This window comes from Mustelus asterias, chromosome 2 (assembly GCF_964213995.1).
Source record: "Mustelus asterias chromosome 2, sMusAst1.hap1.1, whole genome shotgun sequence".
In the NCBI taxonomy this organism is placed as follows: domain Eukaryota; kingdom Metazoa; phylum Chordata; class Chondrichthyes; order Carcharhiniformes; family Triakidae; genus Mustelus; species Mustelus asterias.
In genome coordinates, this window is record NC_135802.1 from 25,976,909 (window position 1) to 25,991,529 (window position 14,621).

Genomic DNA, 14,621 nt, shown 5'->3' on the forward strand with positions numbered 1-14,621 from the left:
GGGTTACAATTATCCCAAAGCATCTGAGAGGATAGGCTAATATTGAGAGATCAGAATTTCTTTTCAGTTAACACTGAAAGTGCATCATGAGTCCGTCAAGCTTTTCCACTGTATGATTATCTTCAACTTTGGCTTAGTTGCAGCATTGTTGCCTTTTAAATCAGAAGGCCATTGATTCGGGATGCATCCAGGACTTTAGCATGTAATTCCAGGACAGTCTTCAGAGGACCTTCCAAACCCACAACCACTACCATCTAGAAGGACAAGGGTAAAAGATAAATGGGATCACCACCAGCTGGAGGTCTAACACCAAACCACTCACCACCCTGACTTGGAAATATATTGTGTTTCTTCACTGTAGCTAGGCCAAACTCCTGGAACTCCCTCCTTAACAGCACTGTGGATGTGCATTTTTACAATTCATTTGTGGGATATGGGCGTCGCTGGCTGGCCAGCATTTATTGCTCATCCCCAGTTGCCGAAAGGCAGTTGGGAGTCAACCACATTGCTGTAGTTCTGGAGTCACCTGTAGGCCAAACCAGGTAAGGATGGCAGATTTCCTTCCCTAAAAGACATTACTGAACCAGATGGGTTTTTCTGACAATTGACAGTGGTTTCATAGTCATCAGTAGATTCTTAATTCCAGATTTCTTTTATTGAATTCAAATTCTACCATTTGCCATGGCTGGATTCGAACCCGGGTCCCCAGAACTGAGTTTCTGGATTATCGTCTAGTGATAATACCACTAGACCATTGCCTCCCCTTCTTACACTACAGGGACTGCAGTGGTTCAAGAAGGCAACTCACCACCACCCTCTCAGGGGCAATTATAGATGAGCAATAAAGCTAGCCAGTGATGCCGAATTCCCATAAATGAATAAAATCAAAATGAATTCCTAAGAGCTATGGCACAACTAGATTTTGTCCTTGATAACTATGTACCTGTCAGGCAGGGAGGAAGTGGTCGAGTGAGGGAACCGTGGTTTACTAAACAAGTTGAATCTCTTGTGAAGAGGAAGAAGGAGACTTGTGTTCAGATGAGACGTGAAGGCTCAGTTAGGGCACTTGAGAGTTACAAGTTAGCCAGGAAGGACCTAAAGAGAGAGTTAAGAAGAGCCAGGAGGGGACATGAGAAGTCTTTGGCAGGTAGGATCAAGGAAAACCCTAAAGCTTTCTATAGGTATGTCAGGAATAAAAGAATGACAAGGGTAAGATTAGGGCCAGTCAAGGACAGTAGTGGGAACTTGTGCGTGGAGCCTGAAGAGATAGGAGAGGTGCTAAATGAATATTTTTCGTCAGTATTCACGCAAGAAAAAGACAATGTTGTCGAGGAGAATACTGAGATACAGGCTATTGGACTAGATGGGATTGAGGTTAATAAGGAGGAGGTGTTAGCAATTCTGGAAAGTGTGAAAATAGATAAGTCCCCTGGGCTGGATGGGATTTATCCCAGGATTCTCTGGGAGGCTAGAGAGGAGATTGCAGAGCCTTTGGCTTTGATCTTTATGTCGTCATTGTCTACAGGAATAGTGCCAGAAGACTGGAGGATCGCAAATGTTGTCCCCTTGTTCAAGAAGGGGAGTAGAGACAACCCTGGTAATTATAGACCAGTGAGCCTTACTTCTGTTGTGGGCAAAGTTTTGGAAAGGATTATAAGAGATAGGAAGGAATAGAAAGGAAAATCTAGAAAGGAATAATTTGATTAGGGATAGTCAACACGGTTTTGTGAAGGGTAGGTCGTGCTTCACAAACCTTTATTGAGTTCTTTGAGAAGGTGACCAAAGAGGTGGATGAGGGTAAAGCAGTTGATGTGGTGTAGATGGATTTCAGTAAAGCGTTTGATAAGGTTCCCCACGGTAAGCTATTGCAGAAGATACGGAGGCATGGGATTGAGGGTGATTTAGCGGTTTGGATCAGGAATTGGCTAGCTGTAGAAGACAGAGGGTGGTGGTTGATGGGAAATGTTCATCCTGGAGTTCAGTTACTAGTGGTGTACCGCAAGGATCTGTTTTGGTGCTGCTGCTGTTTGTCATTTTTATAAATGACCTGGATGAGGGCGTAGAAGGATGGGTTAGTAAATTTGCGGATGACACTAAAGTCGGTGGAGTTGTGGACAGTGCGGAAGATTGTTGCAGGTTACAGAGGGACATAGATAAGCTGCAGTGCTGGGCTGAGAGGTGGCAAATGGAGTTCAATGCGGAAAAGTGTGAGGTGATTCACTTTGGAAGGAGTAACAGGATTACAGAGTACTGGGCAAATGGTAAGATACTTGGTAGTGTGGATGAACAGAGAGATCTTGGTGTCCATGTGTATAGATTCCTGAAAGTTGGCACCCAGGTTGATAGGGTTGTTAAGAAGGCGTACGGAGTGTTAGCTTTTATTGGTAGAGGGATTGAGTTTTGGAACCAAGAGGTCATGTTGCAGCTGTACAAAACTCTGGTGCGGCCGCTCTTGGAGTATTGCATACAGTTCTGGTCACCGCATTATAGGAAGGATGTGGAAGCATTGGAAAGGGTGCAGAGGAGATTTACTAGGATGTTGCCTGGTATGGTGGGAAGGTCTTATGAGGAAAGGCTGAGGGAGTTGAGGTTGTTTTCGTTAGAGAGAAGAAGGTTAAGAGGTGACTTAATAGAGGCATACAAGATGATCAGAGGATTAGATAGAGTGCATAGTGAGAGCCTTTTTCCTCAGATGGTGATAGCTAGCACGAGGGGACATAGCTTTAAATTGAGGGGTGAGAGATATAGGACAGATGTCAGAGGTAGGTTCTTCACTCAGAGAGTGGTAAGGGCGTGGAATGCCCTGCCTGCAGCAGTAGTGGACTCGCCAACATTAAGGGCATTTAAATGGTCATTGGATAAACATATGGATGATATTGGAATAGTCTAGGTTAGATGGGCTTTAGATCGGTTTCACTGGTCGGCGCAACATCGAAGGCCGAAGGGCCTGTACTGCGTTGTAATGTTCTATGTTCTAGAAGTGAAACAGTCCTCAAGATCCTATAAGTTATAGGGGAGCTCTTGGATGGAAATGAACAAAGAGTGTGCTGTTGAGATTTTCAGGTCTAAATTTGTGAAATATAGTGTTGTTTTCAATATAAAATAATATAAAAACTAATATTTTTAATAACTTACTAACTCTTAATAAGTTACTCTTTTTACTTATCTCCTGCTCGCGCCCCCGGCCCCCCACCGGCTCACCGTGAGTGAGGGGGCTCAAGATACGGGCAGTGTGTGGAAGGGAGTGAGAGCAGCTGTGAGTGGGAGGATCAAAGGAGGAAAGGGCGAGTGGGAGGGTCAGTAAACAGGTTACAGGAAAGGCCACAAGTAAATGCCAACTCTTTCGCAGTACTTAATCGGCTGTGAAATGCTGACTGGCCCCTAAGCTCTGGAATTCTTGCTGTAATCTTCCCTATCTCTCTTTTTCTCCTCCTTAAAGCCTACCTATTTGACTAAGGCTTTGTCATCTGTCCTAAAAAGATGTTTGAGGCATAGTGCTAAATTTAGTTTGGTAACACTGCCACGAAGCAGCTTGAGAGTTGTTGCTGAGCCAGTGAAAAGTGCTATATAATTTAAATGATTTGTTCTTTCAGGTAGTGGTTGAACTCCAAAAGGCAGATCTTGCTGGTTCTTTGACTGATTTGGGTATGTATGAAATATGGGGCAGAAGGAAAAATGATTAAACAGAAAATTGGACTGAAATGCCAGTCCTGGTCCTGTTTTAGATCTCTCACTTTCTGAGTTAGAACCGTTCCAGGATTACACTTCAGTATAGTGCAAAGGGGGTGCTTCTCTTTTATATAAGACCTTGAACTAAGGAAAGATCCCATGGCACTGTTCCATAAATAAGCATTAACATTTACCTCTCAAATGGCATAATCATAAACAGATGAAAAAATCATTTATCCCATTGCTATTTGTGGGATCCTGTTTTGTGTAGATGGCTTGCTGAGTTTGCTTTACAAAAAACAACTTTGAAAGTAATTCATTGGCTGCGAAGTGCTATGGGGCACTCTGGGATCACAAGAAGTGCTTTATAAATACATGCATTCTTTTGTTAAGGAAGACCAGATGGTTACTGAGCAAAAGGAAAAATGGGAAAGGTTGAGGAAGGCAAGGTATGGTCCGAAAGAAGGATTTTGAGAAGATCTTTTGAAAATGGGAAGTGAGTTGCCTGGGTGGTTGGAACAAGGAGAGCATAGAGCCTGAAAGTTTTGGCACTTGTGTTGGAGTAAAGAACAAGAGGACTATTGCCGGAGAGTGTGCATTGCTTAGAAAAATGCATGACCACAGGAGATCACTGAAGTTGGTTAAGTGAGGTCATGGAGGGACTTGATGGAAAAGGTGACTTGAGTCATCCGGTGTCAAGGGCAGCAAAGTCTGGACTTAAGTCAATGTTGAATGTCAGCACCTTACGGAAGTCTTGGTGTAGACGTATGAGCTGTAATTGACTCGAGTGTTTAAACTTCTAATGGCTGAATTACGTTCCCTGGCACCCTTTGCGAATTCCACAGGTGACACACTTACTTTGAAATTGAAGAGAGTAAGACGGCCAAATGGGATAAAAGTGAAAGAGAGAGGGATGAATTCAGGCTGGGGAATGTCTATGTGGACAATGAGAAGGATGAGAAGAATAGAGGCAGCAGAATGGATGGATGTTATTTCTGGAACAAAAAGCCCATGAAGCCTTTTTACTTGTTATAAGCTAGGATGGGGAAACAAAAGAGACGGATTTAAGGAAAAAAGTTGATGTGAAGAAAAGAAACCATGTTTTATCTTGGCTCTACAGAATAATTCTACACTCATGGGTAGTTTTGGCTTTGTCATGTTGATACCATTGGCAGTTCAGGTGTGTTAAATGTCTTTTCATTTTTTCTGTTTTTCCAGGTCTAATCCCTGGTGGGAAGATAAAATTGATCCACAGTTCTTCTATTGACGTGAACAGGTCGGTTTGGAGGTGCTGATTGTATGATGATGCACACTGGCAGTTGTGGGCTGATCTTGCTGTATACTATCAGCTCTGTACATGACTGAGGCCTGCTGAATCCCAAAGCGCAGACAGGACATGCCAATTTTAAATTTGCATCCCTTTCCCAAGCCTTAATTGGAAAAAGCCTATTTAAAATGGCCTTGGCGGGAATGAAATTGAGCTGATATGGGGCATTTCATCTTCAAGGGAAATGCTAAATTTGGCCACTTGTAAACTTTGTCTGCCTGCCGCCTGTTATTCTAGCGGGAAGCTGGCACAGAAACAGTGAGCCTAACTGCTTGTTTCTGAGCTCGAAACCTCTATTGTTTATTAAAACTGTACTAATTACAGATTCTGCCCTATTTGTGACTTCGAATTGTCTTAGTTATTTTTAGAGCATGTGCATGTAATTTGGTTTTTGTTGCCCCTTTATTCTGTTCAGTATAAACTAGAGTTTTTTTTGGCTTGTTTTGCTTTTAAAAATAAGAAAACATGTTATGTGGGGCATTAAAACATTTCTGAAATGGTTGTGCATTTGTATCTCTGGGAATAAGCTACTGCATGCATTTAATTCTACCACTTTGGACTTGATTCACGCTATTCATTGGTGCTGTGTCATGAAATAGTTGTTTGCTGACAGCCTTTGAGTCTGCCCTTCTGCGTTGTGTCAACATCATGGACTAATATTCATATTCCAGCAACATTTACATCGGGAGTGCTAGCTAAACAGGTATGACCTGTTGAAATGGTAGTGGCTACAGGGGCTAGGAATACTGCAGCAAGTAACTCACCTCCTGACTCCCCAAAGCCTGTCCACCATCTACAAGGCACAAGTCAGGAGTGTGATGGAATACTCCCCAGTTGACTGGATGGGTGTAGCTCCAACAACACTCAAGAAACTTGACACCATCCAGGACAAAGCTTGACTGGCACCACATCCCACAAACATCCACTCCCTCCACCATTGACGCTCGGTATCTACAAGATGCACTGCAGCAATTCACCAAAGATCTTTAGACAGCACCACCCGCAAGTTCCTCTCCAAGCCACTTTCCTCACAGTCGTTCGGTCAAAATCCTGGAATTCCCTCCCTAACGACATTGTTGGTCAACCCACAGCACGTGGACTGCAGCGATTCAAGAAGGTGGCTCACCACCACCTTCTCAAGGGCAACTTGGGATGGGCAATAAGTGCTGGCCAGCCAGCGATGCCCATGTTCCACAAATGAATTTTTAAAAATGGCCATCCTGACAATGAAAACTTTTAAATGGAAGTAATCTAAAGATGGTCTTGAAGATCTCAAATGATGGGGCTGTGACTATTCCGTTTGGCAGCTTGTTCCATTGTGGAATTGTCCGTGTACCAATTCACAATCAAGGAATCTAACTATACGCTAGATGGGATGTTTTAATCATAGTCCACATCTTTCAGTTCAATTTATTGATACTATTTTTCTGTTGTGTTTTGATCAGTTTTTTTCCAAGAAATCTTATGCAGCTGGGACCTCCTCAAACTCTCAGTATCAGGTTTCTGCCTTCTGATCCTAATCATTTCTTCATTGGAACAGATATTGTGAGTAGTAGCAAAAGAAAAACCTTTTTTGTTCCCTATGAAAACACTCTTTATTTATTGCTTTCAAACAGCTGTACACCTGCTCCAGACACTTTCTTTGTTCCATTTCTTGTCCCATCACTATTCCCTTTGGCTCTGGGAAACTAACTCATGTCTCCAATCTCTCCTATCTTCTATCCTATCATGGTCCTTCCTTTTGCTCTTGTCCCACTCCACCTTGCTCGAAGCCGACTACATTTCTAACTTCTCCCAGTTTTGTTGAAAGGTCACAGACCTGAAACAACCCAGTTTCTCTCTCCATAGCTGTTGCCTGACCTGCTGAGTATTTCCAATATATTCTGTTTCTATTGACCCTCTGGATACCATGGTTTTATTTATGCTCCATTATGTTGACTTTGCGTTAAAAATAAGTTAGAACAGATTAAAGTACAAAATATGAAAGAGAAAAAATAATTTCATTATACTTTAGTGTTGAACAGGTTTAGAAGATCTAGTGTTGGTTTTTGTTTTATTTATTTTTATCTTTTATATTCATTTATGGGATGTGGCCATCGCTGGCTAGGCCAGCATTTATTGTCTATCCCTAAGGGCATTTAGGAGTCAACCACATTGCTGTGGATCTGGAGTCACATGTAGGCCAGGCCAGGGAAGGATGGCAGATTTCTTTCCCGAAAGGACATTACTGAACCATGGTTTCGCGGTCATCATTAGACTTTTAATTTCAGATTTTCATTGAGTTTAAATTTCACCATCTGCCATGGTGGGATTTGAACCCAGGTCCCCAGAGCATGACCCTGGATCTCTGGAATACTAGTCCAGCAGCAATACAACTACGTCTATGCGTTAATTCATGGCCACTGTATCTCCTGGAAGATTCACCGTGAAGAGATTCTACTCTTTTTCCCTGTTCATTTTTATCTATTTTCCTTGTGTTTGATCTTTAAAACACTAATTGTAAAAACAATGCTAGTTGTAACGTACTTGAAATATTCATTTCTATTCTGTTATTAGGGCCTTGTGAGCCACGGTACGCGTCATGGCTTGCAAGCTGCTCCAAAGCTGTACAAACCTCAGATAAATGGTGCCAGACCAGTTCAAGTCACTTGCATTGACTTTTGTCATTTTGGAAAAACACTGTTCCTGGTAAGGATTTTATCAGTACGGATATGATTTACTTAAATGCTTTACTTATCCCTATTTCCTTTAGCTTGACCAGTAACAAAGAATGTTCATTTTTTCTCACTCCTGTATCATTGACATTTGTTAGGATTCGGTACTGCATTCAGGTATGAGTGAGGCAGCACAGTAAGTATTGCCAATCTTCTACCATTGCAGGTATCACAGTGGAATCTGATCCTGGCTTTATTAAAGTTCTGCCTCTGTAGCTCTCATTGGGAAGGCAATTAGGAATGGGAATTGTGACTTTTTAAAATTATTTTCCTACTGCAAGGGTTCGGAACCCAACTTGCAATGTACCAGCAGTCTCTGCTGGCTTCGGTCTCCTTGGGCTGTGGCAAGAAAAGTCGGCCTTACTTCTTATTCCCAACTTATATTCAAACTCTGCTGTTGGCAATAAACAAGCCTGTTCCATAGAATAGAATAGAATCCATAGAATCCCAACAGTGCAGAAGGAGGCTATTCAGCCCATCGAGCCTGCACCGACAATCCCACCCAGGACCTATCCCCATAACCCCACATATTTACATAGAACATAGAACAGTACAGCACAGAACAGGCCCTTCGGCCCATGATGTTGTGCCGAGCTTTATCTGAAACCAAGATCAAGCTATCCCACTCCCTATCATCCTGGTATGCTCCATGTGCCTATCCAATAACCACTTAAATGTTCCTAAAGTGTCTAACTCCACTATCACTGCAGGCAGTCCATTCCACACCCCAACCACTCTCTGCGTAAAGAACCTACCTCTGATATCCTTCCTATATCTCCCACCACGAACCCTATAGTTATGCCCCCTTGTAATAGCTCCATCCACCCAAGGAAATAGTCTTTGAACGTTCACTCTATCTATCCCCTTCATCATTTTATAAACCTCTATTAAGTCTCCCCTCAGCCTCCTCCGCTCCAGAGAGAACAGCCCTAGCTCCCTCAACCTTTCCTCATAAGACCTACCCTCCAAACCAGGCAGCATCCTGGTAAATCTCCTCTGCACTCTTTCCAGCGCTTCCACATCCTTCTTATAGTGAGGTGACCAGAACTGCACACAATATTCCAAATGTGGTCTCACCAAGGTCCTGTACAGTTGCAGCATAACCCCACGGCTCTAAAGCTAACACATAGGCCTTCTTCACAGCTCTATCCACAATTTACCCCACTAATCCCCCTAATTTACACATCTTGGGACACTAAGGGGCAATTTAGCATGGCCAATCAACCTAACCTGCACATCTTTGGACTGTGGGAGGAAACCAGAGCACCCGGAGGAAACCCACGCAGACACGGGAAGAACATGCAAACTCCATACAGACAGTAACCCGAGGCCGGAATTGAACCTGGGTCTCTGGCACTGTGAGGGAACAGTGCTAACCACTGTGCCACCGTGCCACCCTGTTCCTAAGCATGGCGTCAGCCTGGATTGATGCTGTGGCACAAGCTGAACAGAAATCTGGTCCATGGGTTCCCCACCTCTTGAAATTATAGTGTTACTAACATTAGCAAACCATAACATTGAAAAGCCCTATCACCATGTCAGCTAACAGATATCGCACATAAATGTGGACTTTTATCATTGGATACTCGGTTGATATAGTGCATTTTGTAATGTGATCTTGTGGCCTGCCTGGCATTTCGATATGCAGTAATAGTCCTGTTTAGTTTATTGGGTAAAATGTAAACTGAACACTGCTTTGCACATTGAAGAGACATGAATATCACTGTGCAGGTGGAAACCTCCTGATAGAAGTCCCATAAAGTTACAGATTGTTTTGATTTAAAGAATTGCACTGAGTTTATATCAAAACTCTATAGCAGATGCATGTAAGATGCATCTAAAGAGCTTGGATTAATGATATTTGATCAACATTAAGTCATTGAAGATAAGGATGTCATAGGCCATGAAAATGATAACTGCCAGTATGTATCCTTAACAAAAAGGCCATGGATTTTGTTTCAAAGTCAGATTGGTTTAAAAGGCTATTTGTTGCATTGCCTTGCAGGTTGGCTGTTCAGACGGAACAATCAGACTGCACTCAGTGACAGCAGAACGCCCCATTATTCAGTGGAGTGAAAGCACTCAGGGCAGACCAGTCCGGGCTGTACTGTGGGCGTTGACACGACCTGGCATGTTTTTTGTTCTTGACAATGCATCTCATATTTACGTGTGGGATTTGTTGCAAAATGTTTCCACACCTGTCGCAGAGGAGAGTCTTCAGCCCGATAGGTAAGCACAGTAACTTCAGCAACGCAAAAGCTGGAGCTCTGTTTCTAGTCACTAAAGCATTGCAAAGCTGCATTATGTCCTTTACATTGTTGTTCACCAAGAAGATAGATTGTGCTTGGTAGCTTTTAAATGTCAAAGGTAACACACACCCTATTGATGCATTTCATGAATTTACCCCTTGAAGCGCCAATCCACTAATCTCGCCCGCCTGTAAAGGTGGGATTGTTGGGAGATGGGAGTGAGACGCTTTGTGAAACGCAATTAACATCAAAGCCTCAGTGTTCCAATTCATTTTAAAAGACCACATAGGTAAGGGGAAAGATTTTCTGTGTGCTTCAGGCCTCCATTGTCATGCTCAACTGGGGGTCAGTGTGTCGATCAGTAATTCAGCTGTGATTTTCCTCACGTTAGCCAATCATTGGCTGGAGGGCATGCTCGCTGTCCAGTTACGGACTGTAGGTGGACATTCAAAGCCGGAGGACAAATGGAAAGCCTGGAAGAAGCAGCATGATGCCTTTCTAGGTTTTTGAGAGGGAGGGGGCAACTCAAACTTTAATTTTAAAGAATTGCCTTACCAGCTAGGTCACCATTAAGGGGAAGCACAACACAGGGTAGGCTGCAGCTGGAACCAGAGAGGGCATCTAAGTCTGCTTGGATTGCTGGCCTCCTGCCTGCCACTGGGGAGCTGCATCCAGGCAGCCACAGTGTTTCCCTGACTCCTCTTGGAACCTCCATTAGCTAGGCCTTAAGTGGCTCAATTGGCTAGCTGTCATTGGCACGTTCATAGCCCTGTTACTGCCCGATCACTCATCCAACCTGGAAGATGGATGGAGCTGGGGAACTAGTTGGAGCTAGCCAGCCATGCAAAATTCTGTGCCTGCTCCCTTCAGGCCCTAAACACCAGGAAAGACAACAGGCTGGGCATCTTTGGGTAGATTTTGGGCGATGATTGGGTAGATTTTTTCAGCTATGGTTTTTGCCAGTTTGCAAATATTGTGCACTTCCTTCTGTAAATCCAGGTTAGATATTTTAATTAAACTTGGCCAAATTCCTATTTTATTTCTAATTTTATATCATAATATTTTACAGCAAAGATTAGAAATATTCGCACTTCTTCCCATACACGTAATGATGTCTTTGATTACCATGTGTGGCTTTGTTCACTTTGTGATATGCTAATAACCATGAGGTTGTATTTTCTAGTGACAAAGGTTTTACTGCAGCAAGTAAACATCTCAGTTCAACTGTTAAATGGCAGCAGATGTAATTTTAAGAAAAATTGAATGACTTTTAAAAATATTTCTGAGTCTTTTCTTGCATAGACATTTTCTACTTTTATTGATGAAATAAACTGAACATGTATTAGCAGCACATTGGATTCAGTATTTTGTTGTGTGTTCTGGAATGTTTGATGATGCTTGTACTTAAAGTAAGCCCTGTTCATTAGATATTGATCTATTCCTTCCTCCCTCCTCTCCCCACCCCCCTTAACAGGATTACAGCCATAGCTACTCTAGGTGATCCAGAGAAACCAAGTGCATCTTCAGGCCTCATGTTGGCCAAGCAGTCTGGAGCAATTGAGATTCAATATCTAATGAAGCAGTGGTCAGAACCTCATCTAAACGAATTGGAAACATTGCATTATATTCTGGAGAAAACGGCATAGAATTGTGTACAGATTATGGGAAAGGGCTCTACAAGTTCGCAAAGCTTGCCCAAGGTTTCTGCTTTGTAAATGTGCTACTCTTTGTACAGTCAGCTGTTTTTTTGTAAAAGTTATTTATAAATTTTAATTATAGTGCATCAGACATATAAAGTATTTATAAAGCCGCTTGTTTTGTACAAATGTTTTCTCCATATATAGACATGCAAATCAATTTTTATTTTGTGGCTCACTGAATATGCCAAACTAGTATTGGAATAGTCCTCTTCTCTTTTGTATCTCAACATTAGGATATCAATAAGTTAATATTACCGATGTGGTTTCAAAGCTTTACAGATGTTCAAGTCTAATAAAATGTCAGTCAGTGATTTTATTACAGCGCCAATAAAGGGCAACAGCTCTTGTCTTTGTTAGTCATGATTGCTGGCATGTATATGTGGTTGAACTGTAGAATACAGCATTTATCTCACTGTGATATAACTCGTGACAATCACTGTTGTCATTTGGCTGAGTCCCACTTACTAGTCAGAGCAATTATGTATTTCTGACTGACCTCCCTGCATTTTTATATAACAGTGAGGTATAAGGTAAAATGTTAGAACATTAATTTTCTCCTCATTTTACTTTGGCCCAGGTTGCTCTAAAAGTGCATATAATTAGCTTGTTAAGCAGATAAAAATTCTCATTCTGTTACTGATTTTGCCGGTGTTGACATGTAGCCTTGCAACTAAACCCAGGGGCTCACTTATTTCTAAATATATATTGTATCAGGGAAATGAAAAACGAATTAACAGAAGATGTCATTTTCTTCGACATGACACCGCAAGAAAAATCCTGTGATTGCTCGCATTTACCCCATGTAATTCTATTTCTATAGCCAGCATAACACCTTAATTGTAGATGGGGCAAGAGTGGCTTGAGCAAGAAGGGTGGACCTACACTTTAGATCATACATTGAGTGATCTAGAGGGAGCTTACTGTAGGAGAAAATACTGAGACAACAGGAGCATTTTCACTGACTTTAGGCTCCTTTTCCAGAAGATCCCACTACGCGGGAGGAAATTGCACTACATACAGTAGATGCAGATTAAACATGGACGTTTTCTTGCAACACCAGGATTCCATCTAAAACCTTGAGAGTTCAGTTCAGCGTAATTATACATGATGCTCCATGATTCTAGTTTTGAATTTGAGGGATTTCCCTGCACCATGTAGCTTTCTTCAATTTTCCCCGTTACTGCTGTGTAATGTTGGCTAACGTCAACCCATGAAGATGGATGCTGTGAGCACAGCATGTTATGTATATGTATATGAGGAACAAGTAAATAATAAAGTACATTTCAACCCCGTAGTGAGTGAACACAAATATGTAACGGACCATTCTTACAATCTGTTTAATTTAGACAAAGACTGTGGCTCCAGAATTGTTCTTTGGTCATGTAATTTAAATATAAATCAGCAATACTTTACAGAAAAATAAAGTTTATTCTGCTATTAATATTGTTTGGAAGCATTCCTTACTGACCCACGCAAACGTGATCCTTGGAGGCCTTAAGGACGAGCAGCATTGCTATTGCATTCCACTGTTTGGGAAAGCTGCAAGTTAGATTGCTTTGATAGTTACAGTCAGCACCTCACCTTAACTTTCCTATGAGCCACTAGCATCTTATGAGCCTCAAATAAACGAATATAACTTACAAATAAGATGCAAGCATATGCTTTTTTTGGACCACTTTTTAAAAATTAATTATGGGATGTGGGCATCACTGACTAGGTCAGCATTTATTGCCACCCCTAGTTCTGAGGGCATTTTTAAGAGTCAACTACATTTCTGTGCGTGTGGAGTCATCTGTAGACCACAACAGGTAAGGACAGCAGATTTCCTTCCCTAAAGGGCATTAGTGAACCAGATGGGTTTTTACGACAATCGGAAATGGATTCGTGGTCATCTTTAAATTTTTAATTCCAGGGTTCTTGGATTCAAATCCCTATCTGCCATGGTGAGATTCAAACCTTGGTCCTGAGATCATTACCTGGGTCTCTGGATTACTAGCCCAGTGACATTACCACAAAACCACTGCCTCCCCATAAGAAAGTTGGTGCAGAACTTCAGAAGAGCATTGACAGGTTGGTGGAGTGGGCAGATAGGTGGCATATGTTGTACAAAAATAATTCAGACTTTTTATGAAGATCTTACTGTGAATTTGAATGGTGGAAAGACCTGCATTTATGTATCCCCTTTCATAGGACATCCCAAAGAGCTTTATACCAATGAATCACTTTGAATTGCAGTCACCGCTTCAATATAGGAAAATTGGCAACCAATTTGCGTACGGCAAGTAACGTCCCACAAATAACAATGCAGAACTGACCAGATCATCTTTTTGCGATGTTGATTGAGGGATAGATATTGGTTAGCACAGTGGTGTTGCAGGCCCCTTTGAACCTGTAAACCAAAATAATCAAACTTACTGAACACCCCCAAATGAAGAAATTCTACTTTTTGTAACTGCAACACAAGTCAGAACTAATGTAAATTAAACATGAATTAACAGGCAAATCATACATCAAACCAAAGGAAAGATGCTGTTGCATCAACTAATTAACCAAATGTGTTATGAAATGCCTTTGCACAATGCCACCAAATATATCCCATATAGCCATGTTGTGATGAAGGAATTACGCAGCCAATTTCTGTGCAGTGAGCTCCCATAAATAGCAATGTGATAAACCCAGGTAATTTGTTTTTCTGATGTTGATTTGGGATAAATATTTGGCAGGACATTGGGAATAACTCACCTGCACCGCTTTGCAATAGTGCATTGGGATCTCTTGTTTCCACCTGAGGGGGCAGATGAAGCATCTGTCTTTGAAAGTTCAACACTTTCTCAGGAATGTCAGCTTAGATTTTTGTGCTCAAATCCTAGAATGGGATTTGAACCCACAAGACAAATTGTCAAAATTCAACCTGGGATGCCATCCATTTTGGATATTCGCTGTTGTACTTTGAATGATACGT

The 14,621-nt window shown here is 41.9% G+C and overlaps 1 protein-coding gene across 3 annotated transcripts in view; it reads left to right on the forward strand.

Annotated features, from left to right (window-relative positions):
* Nucleotides 1-13,098, forward strand: part of dync2i1 (dynein 2 intermediate chain 1) — a 95,083-nt gene extending 81,985 nt beyond the window's left edge. For all 3 annotated transcript variants that reach the window (XM_078232585.1, XM_078232595.1, XM_078232606.1), the window contains 6 exons: nucleotides 3,594-3,645; nucleotides 4,888-4,945; nucleotides 6,442-6,541; nucleotides 7,553-7,684; nucleotides 9,716-9,939; nucleotides 11,434-13,098. In XM_078232585.1, the coding sequence (XP_078088711.1) occupies nucleotides 3,594-3,645; nucleotides 4,888-4,945; nucleotides 6,442-6,541; nucleotides 7,553-7,684; nucleotides 9,716-9,939; nucleotides 11,434-11,605 (738 nt within the window). In that variant the 3' untranslated portion in view covers nucleotides 11,606-13,098. The remainder of the gene's footprint in view (nucleotides 1-3,593; nucleotides 3,646-4,887; nucleotides 4,946-6,441; nucleotides 6,542-7,552; nucleotides 7,685-9,715; nucleotides 9,940-11,433) is intronic.
* Nucleotides 13,099-14,621: the final 1,523 nt, after the last annotated feature.